The following is a 26,508-nucleotide window of genomic DNA, read 5'->3' as shown; positions in this document are numbered from 1 at the left end:
TGTTTTTCTAACTCATAATTTTTAATGAGAAAATGTTTTTCAGAAACAAATGGATATATTTTACTCAGTCCAGGGCAAAGCATGGGGAGCTTGTGCGGTTCCGGTCCCCATGGCTTCAGACAGCTAACAAAACCCATCTTACTTCTGCTCTGCTGCTCTCCTACAAAGCTTTTCACATACAGGAGGACAAGTGGGAGCGTCCTGCAAATGAATGAAGTAGCATGACTCTCTTTCACAGAGCAACTGCATAGAAAGAGCTGAATGGAACCATTGACAGTGATTATGTCTAGAATGGTAATTGGTGAATGATGAGTTATAAACAATTAGAGGTATCGGATTTCAAATTGTCACAGGCTAAAATAAATCATACATTTGATCAACACCATTATAGATAAAACTACAAAGAAAGTGTGTGTGTGTGTGTGTGTGTGTGTGTGTGTGTGTGTGTGTGTGTGTGTGTGTGTGTGTGTGTGTGTGTGTGTGTGTGTGTGTGTGTGTGTGTGTGTGTGTGTGTGAATTTCAGGAATAATTACATGATGATGATGTACCGTGTATTCTACAGACCCCAACAGCTGCAGCAGCAATCACACAGTGTACCCACTCCTGCAAACCACTCTCAATTAGCTCTTCTTCCAAATAGCCACTCTTTTCATTGCAGTTTCCGGCTACACACACACATGCACCTCCTTGCTTCATCAAGCCATCCCATCCATCTCAAAAACACCCTCACAAAAGAACTGCGCTCTTGTTTGTGTGTCTGAAAACAAGAGGTGCACTGAGCCACTTCCCATTCACATCAGGTCATTTGCATGAAGGTCCTCTTCCCACTTAGTGACTCCCAACAACTCTGCCAACACAGGAGCCATGAGTGGCTTGAATATCCAGACAGTTATTCTGTCATCCAGGACTCTCAGTCCTGATTTAGTTAGCCCTGACAACCATGGATTCTGAAGTGCATGTATGTACTGTTTCAACCACAATAGAAAATAATGCATCCTGGTTAACCCAGACAACATATCTAGCTTTTGATTGTGAAATAAAATATGGTTCCAAACTGCAAAATAATCACATTTAGGAATTCTTTTTGTTAGCATTCATGTTCAATCAGAATCCTAACTTCCAAACTCTGCTATTTGCTGTTCTTCCCTTTTTTGCTTATATTCGTTTTTCTGATCACATATCTGTTTGACACACACGGAAGACGAGTTCCATGCTGAAAGACATAATTGACTGTTCCATGCGTACCACAATCAAGGCAAAGAACCACAGCATATTACGGACATGTGCTGTATACAAAATGTCACTGCTTCATTTAGATTTTAGATTTTTAATGATGTATGCTTCCTAATGCCATTTGCCAGCTAGTACATGGAAGTGTGGTTAGAATGTTTGAACAACCCATTCCACATAAAGTTTGGCTTCAAACTTGGATGCACACAAGGACAAGATTTAATGCATGAACTTTTCTTCGAAGGGAGACAATTTAGTAAAATGATAGCTTTAAATTTTTGCTGGAATTGTTGATATGCAGTGGCATTTCTGCATGGTACTGATGTATGGTTTTCTTAGTGTAGCAGTTTCAGATTGAACTTCTGAATGCATTGGCAGATTGGGTCAAAAAATATCTTCTCAAGCAACACTGCCTGAGAAATAATCTGTTGGAAGGTTGTGCGATTGAACATAGTTTTGTCTCTTTGATCATGTTGCAGTCATGAAACAAAATATGTTTAAATTAGCAAAATTCAGTTTGTTGGTGAAACACTAAACGTTTTTTGTTAGATAAATAAAGGGAAATCAAATCACAGATTTTATTTAGAAAAAATCCCAACTTTTGGAAGTGGAGTTTGTATTTACTAAATAGTCTGATTAGGCAAAGTGGATGTTATTAATGTGCAAATGTTACAATACATTCTAAACCAATTAATATATCAATCCAAAATGACAACCTGTAAACATTACATGACCGTGGAAAAATATTGTAGACTGAAGCTTAATAGATGGCAACAACATGAATATTATATAAAAACAAATGTTTACAACAGAAAGTGCCCAAGAGCACTAAACATTCTCCGCCTAAAGTTGTGTTATTTCATGGTTGATTTACCATCTTACCACACTGCATAAATTAAAGGACCTTTGTAAAATGTGCTTATATTCACTTAAAAGGTTATATGAGAAAATCAATCCCACTCTTAAAAGTGCACCGTTTGGCGCTGTAAGCAGTTGGCTTGACATGGACATTGAAACTGTGGTGAAACATCTAGTTTTATCGTACAACTATGGTAATTATACCACACTACACAAAGAAAAACAATTGAGATGGTAAAATTCAAACATCGTTGTGAAAGTGGCTTGTTTAATGTCCAGAATAGGCCTGTTTTGTCCCTCATCATCTGACCCTCTATCCTGCAGTGTGGCCCTAGTGTTTAGCAGTAAAGTTTAGTCTGACTCCACATCATGCTACAATAATAAAACCTCCTTAACCCCTTGTCTTTGGTTATTTCTCTCATTTTATAAACAACTCTATGCCTTGCACCTTTGCAATTATTTTTAGATGAATTTAACCAGATTCAATTTCAGTTGACATTTAGCAACAAACTGCCAAACTGAGTGACATGAGCATTTATTTAGTTTTCATAAGTTGTATTTGAATAGAAAGTATCAGTGCAGCACTCGACAACACATCCAGCAAAAGATCAGTTCTATGTTTAATGGTTTGGGAAAAGATCTCTGCAGTGTTTAGTTTTCTTACTATTGTTGCTTTAGTGAAATTCCAAAAACAGCCAACCAGAGGTGGGGAAGGGGGCTCTAAACCAACTATGCTACAGTAAAATATAACCAATGTGTTTGAAGATGAAACACACTGTAATATCTTTAGTTTTTAACATACCAGTAGCAAGGAGACCTTTTTTTCAATTCTCTTTTTTTAAAGAACAGACAAGGTGTTTTAGGGATTCATTCTAATAGACACACATCTTCAGTCAGAGTTTCTAAAAAGTAATTTTCTTTACACTTAGTACAAAAAAGAGATCTCTACCCGTTAGTGCTTCGTTTTAAGATACTATAACATAAATAAACAATTTATTTCAGTGTTCAGAACAGACAATTCCAGTGTAACTGGAAATCTAACATACTCCACCATATTCCAGTTGGCAGCAGAGGGTTTAACAGAATTCTCCTTTTTTTTTGGTGTACCCCAACACACCATACTCACAAAATGTTCTTCACTTCTGCAAACCCCAAACATAAGCGTCAGCCAATTCGCAGGGTCATTCACGCCAAGATTCACTTTTTCCTCTATAGTTGAACAACAAAATCTTTAAAGGTTTTCAATAAACTAACAGTTGACCCTCATCAGCTGTTTCCATTGATTTCACCTCCTTGGTCATTGGGTTTTTTTCTCCATCAAAAAGTCTCTTGTGAATTTACCAATTACAAATCCCAGAGTGCAAAGCACAGTTCCCTCAGGGGGGCTTATTTATTACCTGTAGTCCCAGCTTCACTGTGGATATGTCAGTACATAAGCACAATCCCTATGCAACAGAAAGGTTTTGGGGTATTACCTACTGATATTTCGCATTGACTTTCTGAAAAGCAATTACATAGATTCTGCTGTGCAAAACGATGCCATGAAGAGCTGATAGTGTAAATCCCATTCCTTTAATTCAAAATCCGTCACAGGTCCGAGTTCCACTTTCATCTCCCTCTATCGAGTCTTTCTCATTCAGCTTGTCCTTGGTGCCTCATGTCCGGCAGTAATTTCCTTGTGTTTTTATTTGCAGGTAAACACCTCCGTCCTCTCACTGCATGTGTTGCACTTGACGAAGCAGCACCACTGGAACTTACAATTACACTGCCACACTTTGGTGTACTGATGTGTATTGTAACCCCGTCCACAACACATAAGGTCGCAGCCGTCTGTATATGGAGAAGTGCGGTTGCACAAACGTCCCTGGGTGCCCACGCTTCCCGTGGCTGCGTCCTCCTCGCAGTAGTTTGGTGACCTCTCAATGTACACAAGGTCTGTCTCCATGGGCTTGCGGTAGCCCTGAGTCTGCTTTACCTTGAGGTGGGTGGGCTGGCGCAGTCGGCTAGCCCGAACAACTTCCACATGAACAGCTTCGTTGTACTTGTCCTTGAGTACGTAGCCAATCTCGCGAAATTTAGGAAGTGTAGTCCAACAGGTCTTGGTGGTGCAGGAGCCTGAGACACCATGGCACTTACACTCCAGCTTCATCCTTTCTTCTAGAACCTAAGCAGCAGAGAAGAGAGACTGTGTAGAACTGGTTGATGGACAAAGAAGGATCCTACCGATGGAGACACGCCTAGACTACAATTCAATTCTTAGATTAAATAAATCTGACCATTATTTGAACTGAATGTTGTTTGTTGATTGTGGGTAGCTAATGGGGTCCGCACAGTTGTTTTGCTGGTAATTACTGTCAATTTATATCCAACATGACCTAAATGTTGAGTACCAGATCTTTTGTCAAGCAACTAAACCAAAGCAAATCTAAAAAATGAGTCATGGTTGACATGCTGTTGTATCTTTTCGAGGAGGGAAAAATTGTACTTACTGGTTTTATCCCCTCCTGTATTTTTGTTCACCGTCCCTAAACCACATCAATAGCAGAAAAAATAAACATGATCTCATACAGCTAGCCAGTCATCTTGGATCATTTGAAGCCACATTATTGTGTCATTTGATGTGTTGCACCTGCTGTGCAAAAGGACTCGATGGTTTACAGCTGGACTATGATTTGAGACACATTCAAGTAGTTGAGCAATGTTGGAGTAAACGCAACAAATCAGTGTTTCCCAATTCAGGAAAGTAAATTTAAATGTTAACACAGTATTTATTAGCTTTTAGCCGAAACGTGCATATAAACCCAGTAAAGTAACGTTGTTGACTTAATTTCCCCTTAAGGTTACCTCCAACATACTGTATGGTGCACAGTGCAAAATATTTTTGCTGTGATGCCTAATCCTGGGCATATGGGAAATATTGTGGTCTGTCATCAGTATAGTATAGTATAAATGTCAATTCTTTGTTTCATTAGAGTGGGACACTAAAAAGTCTCTAAATAAAGAGTGTAGCCTCTTCTGTTTTCACTCCCAAAGTCATAAAAGGCAGAGAAAGAAGTGCGTATGAATAAAATGGGGGCCTAGTAGTAAGACCTAAAGTTTGATTGGCAGGTCATTTTTCCAGTGGTTCCAATGGTACCACCTTAGCAGCAGTAAACTAAAACCATTAGACACACATACAGCACTCAATTTGGATGAACTAAGGGGAAACCTTTTGTTTATAGTTAATTATTTGGGTGCACATAGGAGGATCAGCATCTCGATTTTGTCTTTTTCATGGACCAATACGGTTATAGCTTTACAACCTGATGAAAAAAATATTGAACTCAAACTTCCAGGACGTTGTAAAAGCTTGGGGTCAGTGATTCTGTAACAGGATTTCCAAAAAATGCGTAGACCAGAAACCACAAGGAATGACTGGCATATGGAGCCTGACAGATGCATGGAAACATTTACTTAAACTGTGTCTAGTTGTGACCTGTTACTAATTAGTCCAATATGACCAGATTCCCATCCAACCATTGCTCGTCAACGTAACACAAACCAAGTGTCAAATGAAAGACTTCTCGGTCTGACTAACTGGGGGCACTTTTATTTTTAGAATCTGGATCATTTTATCAGACCAGTTGTCTTAAACATGTCTCCTATCTCATCTGCAGTGGAAAAGGGAAAAAATTATAAAACGCTTTTCGTTATTTTTTTTAACGATGTTCAGTTATGACAATTGGAAGTTGACATACCTGTAACATATGGATGAAATACATATGTTCGCTATGTATTTTGAAAAAATATACAATTTGATGCAGTTGGACAAATAGATTGGTAGATCTTGAAGACATGTTGCATTTTATTTTTTTTCTATTTGGAGAGCCGATATGCATGCTTTGTGGGCTCCAAATAACCAAAACGTAAGAGTTATCCAGGAAAGTTTTAAGTCTAGAATGCAACAGAATGGAGATTCTTTTCTCTTCCTTTTATTGGCTATGCACCATCAACCAACTTTCAAAGAAATGACTTGGCCCGTGTTTTGTTTCTGTCTCCAGTTCTCATAAGGCGTCCATGGTACAGTGTACCCAAAGAAGCCTTCGACTTCCAGTTGTCATCTTGTCTTATGTCTCAGCATAGACACAATCCAGTTTTTGTATATCTTCCAGGATCCCAGCTTCCAATTCTCGGGATGAGAACAGCAGCAGTGCCAATTCCGTCCCTGACATCTGATATGCCAGCCCACTGGCATGCAGTGCAGACCCTATCAGTCTGCTGCGTAATGCTGGCATTGTCAGCCTGCTTTCACACCCTGAATAGGTGCAGTCAAATGAGAGTGACATGTTTTGGTATTGTTCAGAGAACTGCAATAATATCCTGTTCCTGACTTTATACTTCATAATTCTGTGAAAGGAACTGGAAAGGGGGGGGTGGCAGTTCTCCATCTGGCAATCATTGACCGAGCTTCGTTTTCCCGGTGGACAAGAAAAATCCCAGTTATTAATTAGATCCATTTGTCAACATAACATCAAGTCTTCCCTTTTATTTACCTCTCTCTCTCTTTTTCTTTGACCTATGACTGTTCTGGGATCAGTGACTAATAGCAAACAAACATGTCCATAATAATGTTTGCCAACACACTCTTAAAAATAAATGACCTTGACATAGAATGTAAAGAAATGCTGGCTATGGTAAAACAAGCTGTGACTAACTGGGTGATCAATCAATAAGCAATTTAATTGCAATTCTTCTGTCGTATGGCTTTTTACTCTTTTATTTTTCTCTGGGACTGTTTGCCTGTTTGCAACAGGGCACATTAACACTCACACATCTGTGTGTCAATGTACAGTGTGCACACATACTGTACTGTAGGTTTGTTTATAACTGAGTGAGTAAAATGTTTTTCATGCCATGTCATCTTTATGCATATGCCAGGTCATATTTATAACCAATAGATTTAAATGAACATAAGTACTAAAGTTAAGACCTTAAAATTTGAATTTATAACTTAACAGATAAATCAGGAATTGAGCTGCTTAATACAAATGGATATTGTTGGGTCTTATTCTGCATCTCAGATTCCAAAATAAAAGCTCATTACCTTTCTTCCTGCCTCATTGTTATGCAAGTTCATCAGGCGGCGCGGCGTCTTTTTAATCTCACGGGCATCCACAAAGCGCCGAGAGAACTCGATGCCATACTTGATGTCAGCCGAGCAGCCTCCCCACTTCCAGCCTTCCTCCTGATTGTAATAGCCCTGCTTTTCCCGGTCGCAGCCGCATTGGCTCAGGTTGCCCTGGCTGCACGCCGCTGTGATGGCGTGGGCCACCCCTGCCGCCGTTATGGCATAGGTGAAAGCTGCTTCCCGACTCCCTGAAGGAGGGAAATAATAAGTTAGTAAATGCTCTCTCAAACAGCTCCTGTTTTGCAGAATGCAGTGTGAGAATGCTAGTGTTGGGTAAGCTGGGTAGGTGCTGTCCAAAGTGCTGAATTCTTTTACAAAAGCACCTTGTATTGCTGCCCACACTACAAACAGCTGGGGTCTGCAGGTCTCCCTGCCTCACATTCTGTGCCAGAATCAGATAAAAGATGTTACTTGTTTTGTGTGTTAGGTTTATGTAGACGTAAGTGATTATTTATGAGCTTTACTGTAATTTGACCACATGACACCCAAATCCTTAGTGATTTGATCTTAACTGATATGAACTAACTACTGTAGGCTGAGGCACAATTTCATCGTTTCAATGCACTGACTGACAATTTCCATCCATCCATTTTCTTAACCGCTTACTCCCTAATGCGGGGTCACGGGGTGCTGGAGCCTATCCCAGCAGGCTACGGGCGAGAGGCAGGGTACACCCTGGACAGGTCGCCAGTCCATCGCAGGGCAACACATAGACAGACAACCATTCACTCACACACTCACACCTACGGGCAATGGAGAGAAGCCAATCAACCTAATGCACGTCTTTGGACTGTGGGAGGAAGCCGGAGAACCCGGAGAGAAACAAACACGGGGAGAACGTGCAAACTCCACACAGAAAGGCACCAGGGCCGCCTCCGGGAATCTGTGAGGCGACAGTGCTACCCACCGCACCGTGCCGCCCTGACTGACAATTTAATACACCTAATAAATACTGAGCTTAAATAAAATTGTTGAGCATTTAAACAAGCTGAACCAGGTAAATGTCAGATAGTTTACCTTAATAAACTGCTTGCAATTTAGGCTAGGTTGTGATTCTCCTCGTGATGTAACAGTTGCGATAAACTAAAGTCATAAAGTCATAAAATCTGCCATAAAATCTACTTCTCTTCCAATATCTCTGCTAGTATAGCTCTATTAATGGCTACAGAAGGATATGGTTTAAAAGGCTTCTCCTCCTGCATTAAAACAGTCCCTATCACAGCCTCAGTCTCCCTTCAAGTTGCAGTAACGTGTAGGGGGCTGAGCAGGAGAAACCAGGCTAACCGTGAAGTTGCACAGGAGCTTTCAGCATTTGAAGAGTAAAGCTTTTTGCTGTATGTTTTGTAAACTACTAATTGGAATCTCTAGAGGTTAATGCTTTTTCTGCACTTCACAAAACCAAAACTCTTTCATTAGTTCTTTAATACCTCAGTCTCAAAGTACAGTATGAGTTCACACAGAACTTGCTGGTGTTATATCCGTGACATATTCGCTTGTTGAAGCTATGTGATATTTGTGCAAGAAGTAAATTGCTTACTTTAATAAACTGCCTTTATTTTCACTATTTTCCATTTAATTTCTTCTCCTTTAAAGGCCTTTTCAATCCTTTTCTAGTCCTAGAAGCATTCTTTAACTCTCACATACATCTTCACCCAAAGCCACTGTTACTTTCCTATCCCGGTGCTGCTTAATTAATAATATGGCCATAGGTTAGCATAGCAGAGCTGTGCCACACCAACCTTTGCCAACATTAAACTTGCCTCACATCCCACATATGCATGACTAAAACATGCACACAAAACACTATATTAAGTGACTGGCCACATACATAACACTCTCAAAACCCTCCACCCTCACACACGTGAACTGTTAAAAGCACATTTTCACAGACACACAAACCAATCGAATCACCACCGTAATGTTTAAAACAGGATAAAGGCAGTTTCCAGAGAAAGGGTGGTTCCCTAAGCCATAGATGCATGCCCATGAACCCATTGAGTTGAGCTGCGCATGGGGAAAATGATGATGATGATGATGATGATGAGGCTTGCACTGGTTCTCACCCCCTGGTGGGTCTGGCACTGCCAATGCTCTGTCGGGCCATAATGAAAACCAATTATACAAGCCATAGATCTTTGGCACCCATTTTTTCTTGACATGAACAAAAGAAAATCAGATTTTGTTTTGAACTTTGTTTGCTAATGTATGTGTACAGTATGAAGCATATTTTCTTCTATTTATCCAAAGTACAGTATATAATACAGTATTAGATTAACTTTAAACCTTAAACTTGACTCAAGGTTGATGTTAGAATTTTTGTAAGATTATGGATGATCATGAACAGAAAAGCTGGGATGATTATTTTCTAAAGTGACAGAAATCAACTAGTACAAGTCAAAAAATGTTCTTACATAAAGAAAACAAGGAAACTGCAACAATGCTCAGTTGTGTTGTCAGATGCTGTGTTCAACTTGATTTTTAGCCCTTACGAAAGGGGAGGGGGTTGCGGTTGATGAAATGTGGAGGATAAAAAGCACCCATAACAGCAGCAGAAAGCCCTGAAGAAGCTGGCCCCAGAGTCCTGACAGCCCTCCAGGCGGAACCACCCTGGGATAGCCGCACTAGCTGCCAGTGGAAAATTGGAGTGACCAGAAAAACCTCAATGAACTTGGAAACATCTAGGAGAGAAGAATTGGGGAATATTAAACCAGATGTCTAATAGACTTTAGTGGCAAGTGTCTACTACTACTATCCAAGAAAGTGGGGAGGAAGCACACAGACTTCACTTCACTCAGAACAGGTACAGAAGCTAATGAACAAGCATAATGCATCCTGTTTTAATCTGATGTCAGATATGGTGAAGGCTCCTGATTCAGTATGCGATGGCCTTCACTTCAACTGACCACACAACTTTGGACACCGGCCCCTGCTGTGATGCCTGTCGTGTCTTTTGACGATCTGCCGAGACTGGGACGCAAAAAGAAGTTCCTGGATGTAGTGGCTTGCCGCTAAAATGGAAATCTGTGTTTAGAGCCGAAGGCAGGCACACCACTAGACAAATTTCACATGACACAGCACAGGAGATTTACAACCGACGACACCATACGGGCCGCGCTGTTGCAGTTTAGGCTAGCTGATGTAGTAACACTGCCCCTGACCTCAACTGGCCTTGTTTTCTTTGTGCTTGCAAGCCATGGTTAGGCTTTTCCTGCTGACAAGCGAGGAAAGGAAAAAGATATACTGAAGGGACTTGGACAAGAGGCTCACTGCCAAGATCTATGGTCTGTTCAGACAGCGACACAAAGGTCAGTTTTGTTTTGTCACATCATAACATAATACAGTAATATGTAAGAAGTTGTATACGTATACCAACATCTCACTCTACATTTATGTTTGTTTGCTATTACAGTATGACTAAACAGATTAGCTTTTAAAGACGCAGCACAAACAGCCTCTATAGTTGTGGCCTAAATTGTGCCACAGATAACCCGAATGTTTACACAGTATGAGCACACTTGACCATAAAAATAAAAATTGTTATTCTAAAAATTAAGGATAGAGAAGCAAATAAGTAGGTGTGATCAATAAGTAACCTACAGGGAAACGTGCTGTCATAGAACACCTTACTGCAAAAGTTAAGCGGATACAGTGAGACCCAGCAGATAAAAAGAGGGCGGTACAGTATTTTAGGCTGAAATATTGGTTAGGGTCCCGCCAAGCAATAGGAATACACAGATACACAGAGAGGCACAAACCCATGCAGAACGACAGAGCCGAGCAGCGCAGCTGAATGGCCTCTCCACTCGAGCTAGGCCTGTTGCTGAAGCAATGAAGAGGACAGCTTTTTGAAGGCCCTCTCATCCCACACGTTCACTCACACCCCTGGGACACAGGGTGATTAAATTGGCCAACATCTAAATAGCACATCTAAATAGGTTTTAGGCTTCATATGATAACGACATAGATCTTCAATCCAATCAAAGAAAATGGCTCCAGAGTGAAGAAAGGGAAAAGTGTCACCTACTGGTTGGCAGGTGTGTTTACACTGGTGGAAACAGAAGGTTACAGGCAGGGGAGGAAACACATGACTAATGCAACTCCAGAAACCCCCCTGTCAGTATGATCCACTTACCATGGACGCATCATCAGAGCTTCAAATGAGGCTGCTAGACAGCAAAGCGGAGGTCACACTTTTTACAGTACATCCTGACATCTCCCTGTGCTGTCTGCCACTAACACAGACAATAAATATTAAAACTTAAGTCCTTGCATAAAGGAACTGCATAAACTAAAATACATTAAAATTAAAAAAACATATTAAAACTGACTCAAATGAAGACCTAATGTACTTTTTTTAACACAGCCATATGTGAGAGTAAGTTTGTGTGCGCTACATTAAAAGACTGATTTTTCCATCCTGTACATTTATAACAAAATGATGACACCAAAAATACTAAAAAAGCCCAAACCAAAGTCGTCTCTGCTGTGGAACTGTGTCTCCAGGGCCCCATAGAAGGGGAAGAAAGTTGGAGGAAAACCCCTAGCTTTGTATACCAATCACTGAACTGACTAACGCAGCCTCTACTACTGTTTTCCGTTCCGCTTTATGTACCGTTGCTATGAACATATGCTCCCAGCAAATTATAGACAAAGTTGTGGTCCGTGAGGTTTGCAGCTTGAAGAATTAGCACAGCCGTGTTCCTTTACAATAAAATAATATTGTTTTACCAGAACTAGGCTCCACAGTCTTGGTGCACTTGCATCACAGAGCAATGAAAGTGACAAAGTTTGGTGTTATTGTACGGCCTCAGGTTTGATTCGGATAAAAGTAAAGGCTTTGAGGGATAAAGCTAAAACAGTCATGAGGGTATTCAACATAGTATTAGCTAGTATTAAATGCTGAGAATCCAAGTAAGCCGCCTCCCAGGCATAGAAAATTGGCTTGGCAGGAAACATCTAAACTGCATCTTGTTTCTTGTCTGATTCAAGGTTGAGATGAAAGTTTTTTTTTTTTGTTTTTTTTTTGACTGAATACCAAGACTTGCTAAAACAAGCACAAATCCTCCTTTCCACCCTTCTTTCATCCTAGGAATTAGACCAAATCAGGACCTCACCTGCTCAGATCTGGAAACGCAGGCCTGCGCGTGCTGTATGTGGTAATCATCAGTTCACACAAGGCAAACGTTGAGGATTTTCCTCAATTTCAACACCATTTGACTGTTTCATCTTCAGAGCAAACATATTCACTGAGATATATCAATCTAATATACTATCACAGAAGATATTATTACACTCTAATGAAGATATCATAATCCTCCAATCACATACGCCTCTGCTGATGTTTCCTTTCTCATGATAAAAGCAACCTCTAGAGCTAATATTTCCATTTTCACTTATATTCATTACGCCCTCAAATAAAGTCCCAGGTCTCTCAACACCCTCTCCTTCCTACCAGTGTCTCTCTGCCTCTCCATCTCTCTCTGCTCTCACCTAAGTGGGCTAGAAGCAGTGTGATTGTTGGCACATGTAAATGTCCAGTGCTGGCCCTGCATGTAGTGAATACAGTGATCGGCCTGGGATTGTGTGGAACAAAGCGCACTGTGAGATTACAGTTGATCCTCTCGCATCCTGTTTCCTCCTGCGTCTAGCTTGCCGGGCAGACGTGGACAGACGCAGATCCTACCGATAACGGAGCTGCAGGCTGTGGAATGGCGAACGTTATGCAGGGCCAGGGCCCAGAACGACCCGGGGCCACGTCAGCAACCAGACAGTGGGTGGGCGAAAGACAGCAAGAGAGACCCCATCCTCGACCCTGACACACAGTTTGAGACAGAGCTGATGAATGAACAAGCGAAGGGGCCTGGTGATGATAGCGCTGCTTGGCAGCGTGGGACTAGCCTCACCCTAGATACAGACATGTGGTCTTGGCAAGCATTGGGATAAACAGAGATGGCCTTTACTGTGATGACCACAGCCCACACTCTGCAGAACAACAAGGCATCAGACTCCCCTATCTGATAAAGTTAGGGGAAAGATCCTACGCACTGCCACACACAGCATATATTGCTTGCTCTGCTTCTCTTTGGACTCGCACGGAGCAGGGATGAGAGGATTACGGCAACCCACATGATGATGGGCTGAAAAATGGGCCTTTTATTCAGCACCGTTCCACCATAGCACAGTGCACGCGTCATTTCCACGCAGTTATCCACTGGGTATAACTTGAGTCTGCACTTCTGCTTGTAGCTCGGCACTAATTCATTAATTTGTAATAACAACTTGTTTTTCATACAATGACAGACATTAGGTAACTAACTATTTCACGATCCCTAGTCAGATTTCTGGAAGGTTTACAAAGCAAGAGGTTAACAAGCTTCACTCCCTAATGATGAAAGCTTTTAAATGTTAAGAGATCATTTGTTTTATTGGCTTGACAGTGTAACAGACCATAGTAACAATGTACGACCACCTGATTTCAAATTTGTTTGTGTAAAACAAAAATTTATATTTCATCCCTCATTTCCTTGTTCTATGTTAAAATGAGGAAACAAAACATGAATGGAACCACATGGTGATTTGAACAGTCGTTTTTGTCCGTTCATTATTAGGCTAAGGTTGGACTCTGATGTAGTACTCGCATTCTGTGGGGATACGATTTCACCACAAATGACCATCAACTGATTCCGAGAAAGGGAAGGACTGCGGCCAATGCATTTATAATCTGGACGTATTACAGTATGCTGTCTTCAAACCAGGAGCTGATACTGCAGTGCAGAGAAGAGCTATTCATGAAAACAAATTTCCTTACAGCTTTTAACAATGAATGAAAATGTGGGCTAATTACCCCCCCCTTCCAATCTTTTCATCCCAGCTGATTTTTGTGTATGACATTTTCCTTGATTACAGTAACATGAATTTCATACAACAGTATTTCTCAAATAAAAAGATTGTGCTCCTTTAAGAAATTCCATGTGAAAAATGTGAAAAAATTCAAATATGCAATTGACACCCTGCATACAAACATCAAAAAATCTTTGTGAATTTCAAAAGGTTCAGGATTTAAAGCAAAATGCGCTAAAATGCAAAAACTCTATCAACCACATCCTCTTTGCACTTACTTATCTTCCTCCGCTGTGTAACCTGGGAGTAGAAAAACAAAACCTTAGCCCTGAGTTATTGCTTGGTCTGCCTGTCCGCTCCTCCGACAGGGAACTCTGCCTAAAAGAGTCCAGCATCTCCCGCTCCCCATCAAGTATGCGCCTGTTTGGGAGTTCTTTCCACACAAGTGGTTTTCAGTGAACCTGCTGACTTAAACATCTTTTATCTGACTAGACAACAGTTTGGCCCCTGCAGCCATGCTGTCCTGGCAGGTGGATCACCGATTGTCTTCATGCGCACAAACCAAACTCTTGAGCACAGACAGGTGACAACGAAGTAATACAGTAGCTAGATTATATATAGATGCGGATATGTGAACACATCTTCTGTTTTTCTAAAATCAGATGGAAATAACAGATTAAAAACGCATCTTTGCGTATATTTCTTGTTTCGAAAGATGTAATCTGTTGCTTAAAACAGACAATAAATTATTGAGCAATATTATGTAAAACTGCATTTTATGTCTCACGTCCACTGAAGTGCTGTGTGTACTCTTGTGCAATAAGCCAGAGGCAGCATGATTGAACTTTTGTAATATTTCACCGCCGGCACAACAAGAAACCTCTTTCAGATGAAAAGAATGAATCAGGACGGTGACAAACTGGCTGGAAAGTCAAACAGAGAGTAACCAGAGCAGGCCATTTTATGACAAGGGGCCCAGTGTTGCCCTTTGATGCTGAGTGTAGCCGTTGAAAGGTGTCCATTTTCAGGCTCTAATCGCCAACATCAATTGCAAGGCAATTTGAACAGAGCTGTAAGGTGTTCATAAGCAGGACTTTTAAGTGAAGGGCATCTCTGTTACCGGTGGTTAGCAAAGGAATGTCTGATGTTACACCAGAGGAGGCTTCTTAAGACAAAACATGTTATAAAAGAAGGGGAGGGAAAAGAGATATAGTAGAAGTACAAATAAATCCAATAATACTCAAGAACTGATTCTACTATTAAAATGTTGAATAATAATTAAGCAATTAAATTAAAGTTAAGCTACGGGTCAGAGGTCACTGTGTGCATCAAAAACATCTTACCGTATTATGGGAGATGCGTAACAAAAACCACGAGACCACCATGGGTGAGCACACTCCAATATACCTAATAAACTCAACAATAAACCCCAGCCACAGCCTTGACAGGAATATTTAAAATAGTGATTCACCCAGAAACCAGGCCAAAGACTGGAGAAGTGACTACGTCTGCCATTCTTACCCAGAGCCCCACTCCGTTCATCCTGACTTGCTGATGGATCTGTCTCTAATTTTATCATTACTTCTTAATAGACTGCAACAAGCCACTCAATAACAGTCATTTCTGTTAGCACGGGATAATTCATTCCACATTTTTACAGACTGAAGGTACCAACTCATGCCAACACCGTCGCAGGGCACGGGCGGGAAAGCTGCTAAATCTGCTTTTGCAGAGGAAACAGGCGCGCTTAAATTGCCAGTTTCAAATCTCAGCACGTTTATGGTGTTGTTCTCCAATTTGTCAGCTACAGCGTAATGAGAGAGCCAACGCTGCCTGCAGAACAGGGACTTCTGTCCCCGTAGCGGGATAGAAGTGCAACAGGATTGGGGATGCTTTCTTTTTTCCATCGCTCTATCTACAGTACCCACAAGTCCTGTGTTGAGGGAGGAAGTGCCAGCAGAAGACATCTCCTTAAGCAAAAACACTTACAACATTAATGTTTAAAGTAAAAGGGTGAAACAAATGTCCACTGACATGTCTTTGAAACTGAATCACCTCCGTTGAATGAAGATATCTACAGTTCTATAATGCTCAATAACTCCACTATTAATGTGTGCTCTCTTGGAAAGCGAATGTAATACCGTGGAGCAGCTCCAAAACAGAAAGTCTGCCTCCAAGAGCAGTCAGCACAGAGAGAATGCATTAGACTTGCGGTAGGCTGATCTTTCACTCTTGAAAAAATGCCGACATCTTCTCCTTCCAGTCCAAAACTAGGACTGAATCACAGAGCAGGGGGAAAGGTTTAGTGTTCATAATTTGGGGGATTTGAATCAAAAACTTAAATGGGAGCAGAACTGGAATAGCTTTTCCCCTCTACTTGATTATGATGATGTGGGAATTTGCAGATTCTGAGGGATTGGAACATTTTCCCGAAGGGGCGTATTCCATGATTTCATATGCCATGCTAAAGAATTCCATAATACATAAAGACATAGTCAGAAAATACAGCTACATCTTCTATCATGACCCATGGACACTGGAAACTATCGTAACCCGGAGATGCTGTGAGCAGCCTCTCGGCACCTCAGCAAATGCTAAATGGTTCCCTTTTCCATAGCGCCATAGTAGCAGCGAACTCTGCAGAAGCTGCGGTGTCTGTGGTCTTCCACGATGACCCAGTGGGACACTGCTGAACTGAAAAAGCACTGTCAGACGCTAGTACCAACCAACCAATACCCTTCTCAAATACAGCAGTGACACTTCTGCCTCACGATGTGGCCGTCTCCATGATGTCATAATAAATCATTAGTACGAACAACAAAGATGTGAACGATGCTCATAAAACAAGTCATCCTCAATCAGTCCAGGGTAGTTACTGTATTTTAACCAGAGGACCACTTCATCCCTGTTTTATTCACACACAACTCAACCTTACTACAAATGGCAGACCTGACAAAAGGCTGCTTTAAGCCTGGAGGGCAGAAGTGCAACATGCAGTCCAGTCAATCGGTTACATAAGAAAATGCATTTGATCACCGGCTGCTCTTTATGAAATATTATTATAATAAAATGACATAAAAAAACGCAGTCTTCACTGCTGTATAGGTGAGTATACTGCTGACTCCTGGTGGTGTCCCTCCACATATACTGTCAGGTCAGTGGGGAACTGGAATCAATCAGCAATTAATTCTCACAACTTTAAATGTACACTATCCAGCAGCAGGTGTCATAACTCACTCATCACATAATATCTGCCAACCTGTGCAAGCTCAACACATTTCAGCAACTATCATGTGTCCAGAATGAGGCGATGCCCAGCGTTGACAGAATGTGTCCGTTTGGTTCTGTGTAACATTATGTTTGTGTGGAAGCAGTGAATAAAGTTATTGTTCATCTCATGGCTTTAGTTGAACACAATTTATTGCCATCACATTTACTGTACAATGATATTTCCATGTGAATCTGTTCACGTTTATATTTATCAAAATTGTGCATTATGAGGTAGTAAATCATAGCAACAATTCAAGTAACTGTGAAACCAAATCATCAGATGCTGCCTGAAAAGTCTCGTGAACGATCGGTTGCTTAGCTTGCCTCCAACTACTCAAACATTGTCAAGACTCACAAATGAAACAACCAGGGGATTTGAGCATCGCGTAAAACCCAGAATTTATTATATACTCATACGTCATCGCTGGGGCTGAGAAGGCCACCAAGCTTCATCATTACTGGGCAATCATGGCAGACCCAGTCTTTGCTTCTTGACCAAACTGGACACTGACTGTGATGGACTCAGTGTAGGCACATCAAGCATTCATTTGTGCAACGCTGCTATGGAAACCAAACAAGACGATGGCACGACTGAATGGGACAGCGATGTCACATCACTCACCGAGAAGTAAAGGAGCCCGTTTGGGGTGGACGACCTTAACATGCTTGACGCCAAGACATTTGAGAACAAGCTTGAACTACGCATGTGTGTGGAGTACACACACATGCATCTGTTGAACAAATGCCCAATAACATCCCCAAATCTAAAATTAAAGAACAGACCAAAAGGAAAAAACAGGGACGCTGAGTGTTAAGGAAAACAACATGAGTTCCATTACAAAAGCAAGCGCAAGATTCACAACAAAGGAAAAATGCTCTTGGAGAAGGAGCTGGAGCTAATTCAGCTGCTCCTTAAGAGGAGTGATTGTTAACAGAGCCCCTAGATTAAATGCACGGCACAACCACAATGTAATGGCAGCAAAGCATCTTCTAAATGAAAGGAAATATATAAAAGTCCCAGTAAAACAAAAGGGACGCACATGGGGTCTGGGGAATGCCAAGTCTCCCAAACAAAAGCACAATAAATGTAAATGTTTGTCTGCTTCAGGGCTTTCTTTCGACATGTATGTGCACACTGTCATGACCCCGCCAGGCACGGACACAACCAATTTAGCTCGATCGCCAACAGATGTGTACATCTATTTCAGTTCAACAAGCATTCTCTGCAATGACACCAGTAATTGTCTCCTCATTTGCAATATCATTTTTCAAGCATACGTTTTCCTCATTAGTGCCTCTCGGTACAGTAGCTTTTCCATAACTTTGGCAGGGCCCGCAACGGCCGACATGCTGCTAACCGGCCGAACCAGAGCGTCCTGGAGGAATGCAACATTGTCGACTGACATACTGTAAAGGACCAATACGATGGGATGGAATTGGGAGTATTTGATGTTCTGCAGAGATACGCCAAGGCGGGTGGTTATGCAACAGAGAGGAGACTGTGTGTAGCTGGTTTGAATTGTGAGTGTGTGATGTGTGCAGCTTGGCTTTGGCTCGTTAAGAAGCATATTTCACGGGCTTCAGAGGGTCAGGGGCTGGTACCACATTTTTGATCCTCTTTTATTGTTTGTTGAAGCTGAAACAATGGCATGGCTCAAAACGTGCATTCTGTAACTCCACCAGGAAACTTTCAGGGTCTCGTCATCATCGTCCGCTGCTTTATCATTACCAAACGGCCCTTGGTAACAGGCTGCAGAGGACTGTGTTGTGTTGTATTTGACATGCGTGTGAGTTGTAACGTCTTCTTTTTAAAATGTGTTTATTAGTGCTCAGTTGATGCGGACACACAAGCCTGTGTACATCCCTGCTCTGTGTTTGTGTAGTATATTCCACTATGAAGCTTTTCTTTTTTATTATTGTATTGCTTTGAATATCCAATGCAACTTTCTAGCACCGGAACCACTAATATGCATTACTACTAAAGGTACTTATTGTCTGTTTGATTTATGGTTTGCTCACCTGTTGCTTCTTCCTATACTTAGCTCTAGCGAATGCTACAATAATTATATTTGCTCATCAGAGTAGAGTAGTGGCAGACATTACGTAGCGTTGGACAAAAATCTCAAAAGCTTCCCACAAAGGCAACTTTGCAGAAGCACACACACACACACGCACACACTGTTTGATGATAGAATCCAGACTGACCTACTCGAAGCTCCTGACCGAAGACTGTCCTTTCTCCCAGCGCCGAACAGTTCCAACGGCCATATCGGAACTGGTACTGACACTCATTGATGCCCATCTGGGCGCCTTCGCCCACAACAATGATGGCGTCCGGGCGGCTCTGGCAGATGGCCCGCTGGCGAGGTGCCAGCCCGGGAATCTTGTTGCAGATGATGTTGGCACCCAGAGCCACCACCGAGGACAGGGCCCTGCCAAAGTAAGAAAACCACCACACATGCACACGAGCGTTCGTATCACAACGTGCACATAACATACAGACACGCATGCACAGACACACACGCGCACACACACACACACACACACACACACACACACACAAACTCAGTTAGCACTTCCAGCGGATGGTCAGACTGACTCATTCATGTGACTCGCTCCAGAACAGGATTCAGTTCAAGCAGTGATTGATGCGCATTCCATAGTGAAGTCAAAGCTGTACTGTATGATTTTTTATTCATTTTTTTTAATTTTTTTTGCTACTAGTGGATTAGAGGTCATTCATAAACCTGAATTCTTAATCCGGCATAGGACATAAAAGCACACGCAGGGCTTTAGCGAACTTGCTAAAACAGCCCAAGGAGGGAAAACAAGATGCTCCTTTGACTAATGACGAGGCCGTTCCACGTTGGTTTGGATGCTGCGACGTTGAGTAATGAGTTGGGATTTCGTGCTAATTGTTAGGTAACATAGTGGCAGCACCAGTTGCCAGGCTTGACTCTTACGCAAATGCGGTACATACACTTGCTCAGTGTCTGGTGATGTTGCTGCAGCCTTCATTTCTAACCAAACGTCACACAAAATATTATTCCTTATGATTTGTGTAATTATGTGTTTTAAAACGTATTCAGAGTGTAAAGTGCTGCCTATAAATTTCACGAGGGACTGCTTTTACTTTAGCCACTGCTTTCATGGAAAATATGTAAGGTTTTCAACACTGGCCGCCTTAATTTGCAGGGAATTAATGTGCTGTAGAGTAAATGACACACCTCCTCCTCAGTTCCCCTCGGGGAGACGTCATCACATCTGATTGCTTGATGTGATAATATCAAAACATATGTTAAAGATGGTTTTTGCAACCGCCAAGAAAGCCAAAACAGATTACGACTAAACAAAGCGCTGACTTTCTCCACGACTCTGTTTATAGCCCTCGAAACCATGTAGATACATACTTTTCAAACATGTCAACGACGCGGAGTCATAACTGAGCGTGGAGGCAAACACCGGCTTTGAAGTATGACGTCGGCCTCCGAAGGCTTCACCACAAATAGGCTAAACTAATGCAGACAAGTTGTGTGTCAGCAGAATGTGGCGACGGAGAACGGCGGGCGAAAGAGGAAGAACGGGTGAAGAGCGGCGGCGCTGAGGAGAAGCACAGACATTTGTGTTTTCTGGGGATTCTAGTTCCAGTGATGTTGGTAGGGGAGCCCTGACGGAGAACAAAGATTTGATGGTTAATTAGAAATCGCTCTCAGACAACCATGTTCTGTTTGTGCTGGTTGCTTAAGTTTCTCCAGAGAGACACAAGAACATAAATCTCAAGTTCAAATAGCTCTTAACAGCAGCAAGATGTGTGCACTGACACTAGCAGCAGACTAGAGGCTGCACTCGCCCTGGGTTTGCTCAGTAAAGCATATAAAGAGAGTGTGATTGTGGGTACTGTTCATTTTGTCAAATCTACGATAAAAGCAAGTAAGAAACCAGAGCTAAAGACGTGCTTCACCACACGGCCAGTGGCTGCTGCACAAATAACAAAGGGACCTTCTTCATTCGTCAGGTGCAGCCGGCGTCCACAGTAAACAGTGCTGCTGCGGCTTTCAGGCCTTCTTTGCTCTCTGTGCTGTTAAACAGGCGTGAACTCCTTTGACCTTCTGTGACCCTCAGCTGTGTGTGCGGTTGTTCATGGCAACAATGACATCTAGTCTGCACCAACCAAACCGTCAGCCTCATTAAGACCAGTCATATGCAACGGGAAATAAACACTGAGGTTAAATAGAATGAGTGTGTTTATATAAACCCAAAGGCACTGAAATAAATGAGTCATTTATATTTTTAATTTCTGTGCTACGTGACGTTTTTCATGTTTGTCCGATAGAACTTCTCATAATCGTCCTTCTGTCTCATGCCGTTCACCTGATAATTCACAGAATCACAGCCTGCCATGGGCAACCCAAAGCCTGAGGCAACACCAAACAGAGAATTCCAGAGTTAAGCTTTTAAATCCCTGCATCATCGAAATGCACAGACGCAGTTCTGTTTGCTTAGCGTGTACTGTGTGTGCACAACAGTGGCTCGGGGACACGGTGTGTGACTGCCCACAGTCACACCGACGCTCTGTCAGTTAAAGTCTCAGCAGAATCGCAAGAACCTGCACTTCCATATACTGAACATTCGTCTCTTGAAATGGAACGAGGAGAACAAAGTGTGCAGAGTTTGATGGCAGCTGAATTTCTGTGGTGTCTATGCAGCGAGTGGAGGAGCCTTTAGAAACTGGGCATTATTGTAGCTGCTGCAAAATGCTGCAATTTCAGATTGATCAAGAATCAATAAATGCGACTTGTGTTGTGCACAGCCACAAACATCTATGTTTAAAATATGTGAGGTTATTGTAGACAACACACGTTACATTATGAAACATGACCGAAGCTAGAAGGCGCTCACGTTTTAGCGTAGCGCAGAGCGACATCATGGCATAGAGGGCTCTCCAAGCCAACTACTCCATCACATGGAGCACTTTGAACCAGGCCGACACACCGTTAAGCTCCCAGGCATGCATCTTCTCCAGAGGAATGCACTCACAAATGCCACAGACACAACTGAACTAGAATAAATGCTGGAGATGATTGTCGTCATGTAGCTCATTTACACAAAACGGGACATTTTGAATGTTTGAATGAAGTGTTGCGAGAACAATGCGACAATATAAAGAGTGAAAATTGTCAGATTACTTCTATTAGGTGTGAAACAGCTAAATCAAATGTCCTTTTACTGGTGGCTCATTTTCCACCCAGTCTGTTTGCTCAGTAGTTTTGACGCATTGCATTAATTTAAATTCATATAGGTTCCCTTCTTATAACCTATTTTGTGGTTGCTGCTCAGCAGAGAACCTATTTAAACAGAAATAAACAATGGTATGTAGTTTTAATGTGGAAGCCAACACTATACTTAGCAGTGGAGCCCACTTTTAACTGAAACCCAGAAACCACATCTATTTCAGCATCAGGTTTGGGGTCTCCGGGAAGGAAGCGCAGGAAGGAGCAACAGAGCACGGGTGAGTAATTACTTTGAACGCCCGTATCCTCATGCAAGAGTAATTCTCCGCAACGCGCTATGGTGTCAATCACGTGCATGCTTGAAGAAGATATTTTAAGATGTGGGTCCAACTGATAACATCAAATTCTGAGCGTCGCCCGTAGGTGAGGTAACGCGCAGAGATAATCCCTCAGACGCTGTGACAGGTTAACGGCGCTCACACGCGTAAAAACTGCCCATGAACCCTCATCAAGGAGGAAAAGGCTCTCAGCATCCGATTGTCTTGAACATCTCTGCCACTCTGTGGCCAAAATGAATCCGTGTACCACTCACCAACATGTTTCTTCTCTGATTTTGCAAAAAGAAAATGCCATTAATGCGATATGGAAACCACCGCTTCGCACTCACGAGACGCGCTCGTCCTCGTTTCTCCACGTTTACGTTTTCACATAATTCGTTTATTCCCACGTGGATCGTTTTCCCGGCGACGTTTCAGTCGGTGAGCACCGTCTGTGGGCTTTTACGCTACCGTCGGAAGCGCGTGGGGAAAGAATCCCAGCGGTAAATGTGCAGCCGAAGTTTCACTTCTCTTACACTTCAACCTCTTGCCATTTGATGACATAACTCCAACTGTAAACCCCCCCATGTTCACAGCAGACTTAAGACATTCACATCAGAACCGGTGATGAATCATTTGTAAATCAGAAACACAGCCCGTTGCCTCTGAAGGCGGCAGGGGAGTAAAAGCAAGCCCGCGCGCACGCTTTGAAGTTAATGAGCGAGCCTCAATTGGCTCAAACTTACAGGTAGCTGCCGCTCGTCAGGATCAGGAAGATCTGTGGGTAGTAGACTGACAGCAGTACACTGCGCGACGAGAAGATGATCATGATGACATTGAGCAAATGGCCACGTTCGGACTGAGGGAGACGAGGCGGACAGGATGAAAAACAAACACTCCCTTAATTCCCCAAAAGGTGCCGTGCGTCTCGGTGTCTGTGGCGTTGTGGCTCTACAGCGTCTCGAGCGTCCGGGGCCGTGCGTGCGCTGAGATTGGCTCTGTCATCTCTCGGCGGCGGAGGCTGTAGCTCAGTGCTGTGGCTTCCCGAGCCGGAATGATGATGGTTTCAGGGATTGTGCATGGCAGAAAAGTGCCTCTCTCCACTCTCATGAGAGTCGTGCCTGCCATTGGGCAGGGAGAGACACTGCTATCCGCCCACTTTGCCACAGCGGGACAATAGGGTGACACTGATCCGATCCCCGTTGGACGCGCAGGTTTCATTCATCATCATCATCATCATCCACGAGCGCTCCTCCACCGCCACCACTGCCCACGTTACCCCACCCCAGCCTTCCACCCGACTGAAAACAAACACACGGAGACGCTGGCTGCTCGAGCCTCTCATCATCAGCTTTATAGCAGCTCCTTGCGCACAGAAGCGGCACATTTCTTTGGCAGGGTGCGTCATTCGGAATCAACAAGTTGGTGTCACGTTAGCGGATCTATTATATAACAGATACGACTTTCGCGATATAGATGTCTGTGTTCATTGAGAGTGAGCTTGAGCGTCATCCTCTAATATTTCCCCTATGTCCTGTGCTATTATGGCGATATTGTTATAAAATTGTTGTGACCTACAGTGCGTCATATGTGTTTGTTTATTGTGCTCAAATAGCTTAATTTCATGGACCTTGTTGTTTCGTCTAAGTCTGTAATATTTCTATAGGCGTCTGCATTAGTTTTGTCCTGCGTCTGAAATTATTGGATCTCTATCATCCTGTCATACTCACGTTTCCGTTTTGAGACCTTGCAGTAAATTAATATAAATGAACAATTCCCATTAACTCGTTCCAGATCATCTAAAGGTTAGTTTGTAAAACCAGCGCCCTCGTTGCTCCAGGTAGCAGAGAAATAAAGTACTTGGAGAGATATTCGCAGGGCTTTTATCGCTGCAGCATCGTGAAGCTCACTCAACACCTGCAGACTCCAGTCACTGCAAATAAAGAGGGTGCCATGAAAGACTCGGCTGTAGTAAAAGGATGGAAGAATGAGCTTAATGCCAGAGCTCAGCAAACACGCAGATACTTGACTTCCTCTCGCGTTTAAGGTGCCGTCATGTGATGCCTCATGAAGTTCAGCTTGTCATTATTTTATGCATGCGGATAAGGAAATAAAGAGGGGAAAAAAAATGAAATTATAGAGTGGATATTGCAAAGTTAAAATTGTGTTTGAATTGATAAATTTGAATGGCTATTAAATTATATAAGAAGCCAATATTAGTGTACGTTTTAATAGTCACTATTAAAATAGCATTACGAGACGAAAAAAGATACAAAGCCTAAAGAACAGCATGCTTTCTAAATTCAGTTTTTGTATTCAGAGGAAGCAAACGACACACGTCTTTCTGTGTTTATGCATCAAGGTGAGCTGTTGCAAAACAGGTAACAACTCCGTCTGGGCAATGGAATGTGGAAATACAACTCGGTCTGCTGCTATTAATGAAGGTATGCAGGGGTGAGCTGGATCTGGAGCAGAGACAGCGGCTCAAATTATCTAGTGCCACAAAGGAGAAGGAGTCTCACGAGGTGAACTCAATCTCGCCGTGACGGCGAACAGCCTGCGAATCGATGACCTGTTGGCACGAGACCCGATCCGCAACCTTTACGCACAGCAGGTGAACCCCGCGGCAGACGTTTAGGCTGTTTTTATCCTACGTACTGCTGTAGCCTTTAACGTCGTTGTGTCCGGGGTCAGAGGGCAGCTGCTACGTCAAAGTGTCAAAGTGTCGCGTGGAAGCTGACATTCACGCGCGTCCCCGCGCACATTACGGCGAACGTCACGAAAGCACGTAGCAGAAACTCACCCAAGTCGCAGGTAAATGATGCCAAAACACAGGAACGCGTAGACTCTCCGCGGTCGGAGGGGCTTGTGCATGATCGGTAGCACTCGGTCCAGAGGCCATGCACCGTAAGCGGCCGCGCTCTCGGTTAGCGTCGGCAGGTTAACCCTTCCAGATGCACGTTTGCCGCCTGGCTTCCGCGACGCCAAGCTGAAGCGACTCTGAAAGCGTGGGACGCGCGAAATCCATGGTCCTGCGGCGCAGGTGAGATGCTGGCGACGACGTCAAAGGTGCCCGACAACTCCAAAATGAAAGCGGAGAGAGGCTCGGACGTGAAAGGTGAATGAGTTCTTGGAGGAAGTGCCTCCTATTCGTCCTTCTCTCACGGCGGAGCCTAATTAGCAATTCCAATTTGTTGCGCCTTGCAGCTAGTTGCGCATACGGTGCCTCGCCAACCCCGTGGATTTGGCTCTATTTGAAGCATTTGCGCATCTTAAGCCCGGTCCATACTGATCCAGTGTCAGCAGCCAGGTATTCTAACACAGGTAGAAAAAGCCCTACACGCCTCCTCCTCCGGCGGGGATTTGAAGGGGACGGGCTTCCAGGCTGAGCACAACACGTGGAGTTGTTGTACAGAAAACTAAAAGGAACCCAGTGAAATGTCCTTTTTATAGGCCTGTGGCTCGGACTAGGCTGGTGCCTGTCGCTTGCAACATTGGGTATTATCGTCCCACTAGTGTGGGTTCCCCGAATGGGCTCCACCACAACAGTAAGTTCCATAAAGTCAAACAGACGAGGAATGGCTTTCCAGCTGTT

The 26,508-nt window shown here is 42.9% G+C and overlaps 2 protein-coding genes across 3 annotated transcripts in view; one reads left to right on the top strand and one right to left on the bottom strand.

The window, feature by feature from the left end:
• Nucleotides 1–26,317, bottom strand: wnt7bb (wingless-type MMTV integration site family, member 7Bb). 2 transcript variants are annotated; one of them, XM_029153266.3, is made up of 4 exons: nucleotides 25,717–26,317; nucleotides 19,571–19,797; nucleotides 7,172–7,443; nucleotides 1–4,252 (listed from the first exon to the last, which is right to left on the bottom strand). In XM_029153266.3, exons 1-4 carry the CDS (start codon nucleotides 25,785–25,787, stop codon nucleotides 3,773–3,775), a joined length of 1,050 nt encoding a protein of 349 aa, XP_029009099.1. In that variant the 5' UTR covers nucleotides 25,788–26,317; the 3' UTR covers nucleotides 1–3,772. The 2 variants fall into 2 exon arrangements, with proteins under 2 accessions (XP_029009099.1, XP_029009098.1); XM_029153265.3 differs by lacking the exon at nucleotides 25,717–26,317 and adding an exon at nucleotides 23,660–24,238.
• The window catches only part of pparab (peroxisome proliferator-activated receptor alpha b), a 72,895-nt gene continuing 66,051 nt past the window's right edge, over nucleotides 19,665–26,508 (top strand). The window contains exon 1 of the mRNA XM_055509568.1: nucleotides 19,665–19,805. The gene's annotated coding sequence lies outside the window, so the exon portion shown is untranslated. The remainder of the gene's footprint in view (nucleotides 19,806–26,508) is intronic.

The sequence above is a fragment of the Betta splendens genome, chromosome 6 (genome assembly GCF_900634795.4).
Source record: "Betta splendens chromosome 6, fBetSpl5.4, whole genome shotgun sequence".
Classification (NCBI taxonomy): domain Eukaryota; kingdom Metazoa; phylum Chordata; class Actinopteri; order Anabantiformes; family Osphronemidae; genus Betta; species Betta splendens.
This window is presented reverse-complemented; position numbering and strand designations above follow the sequence as displayed.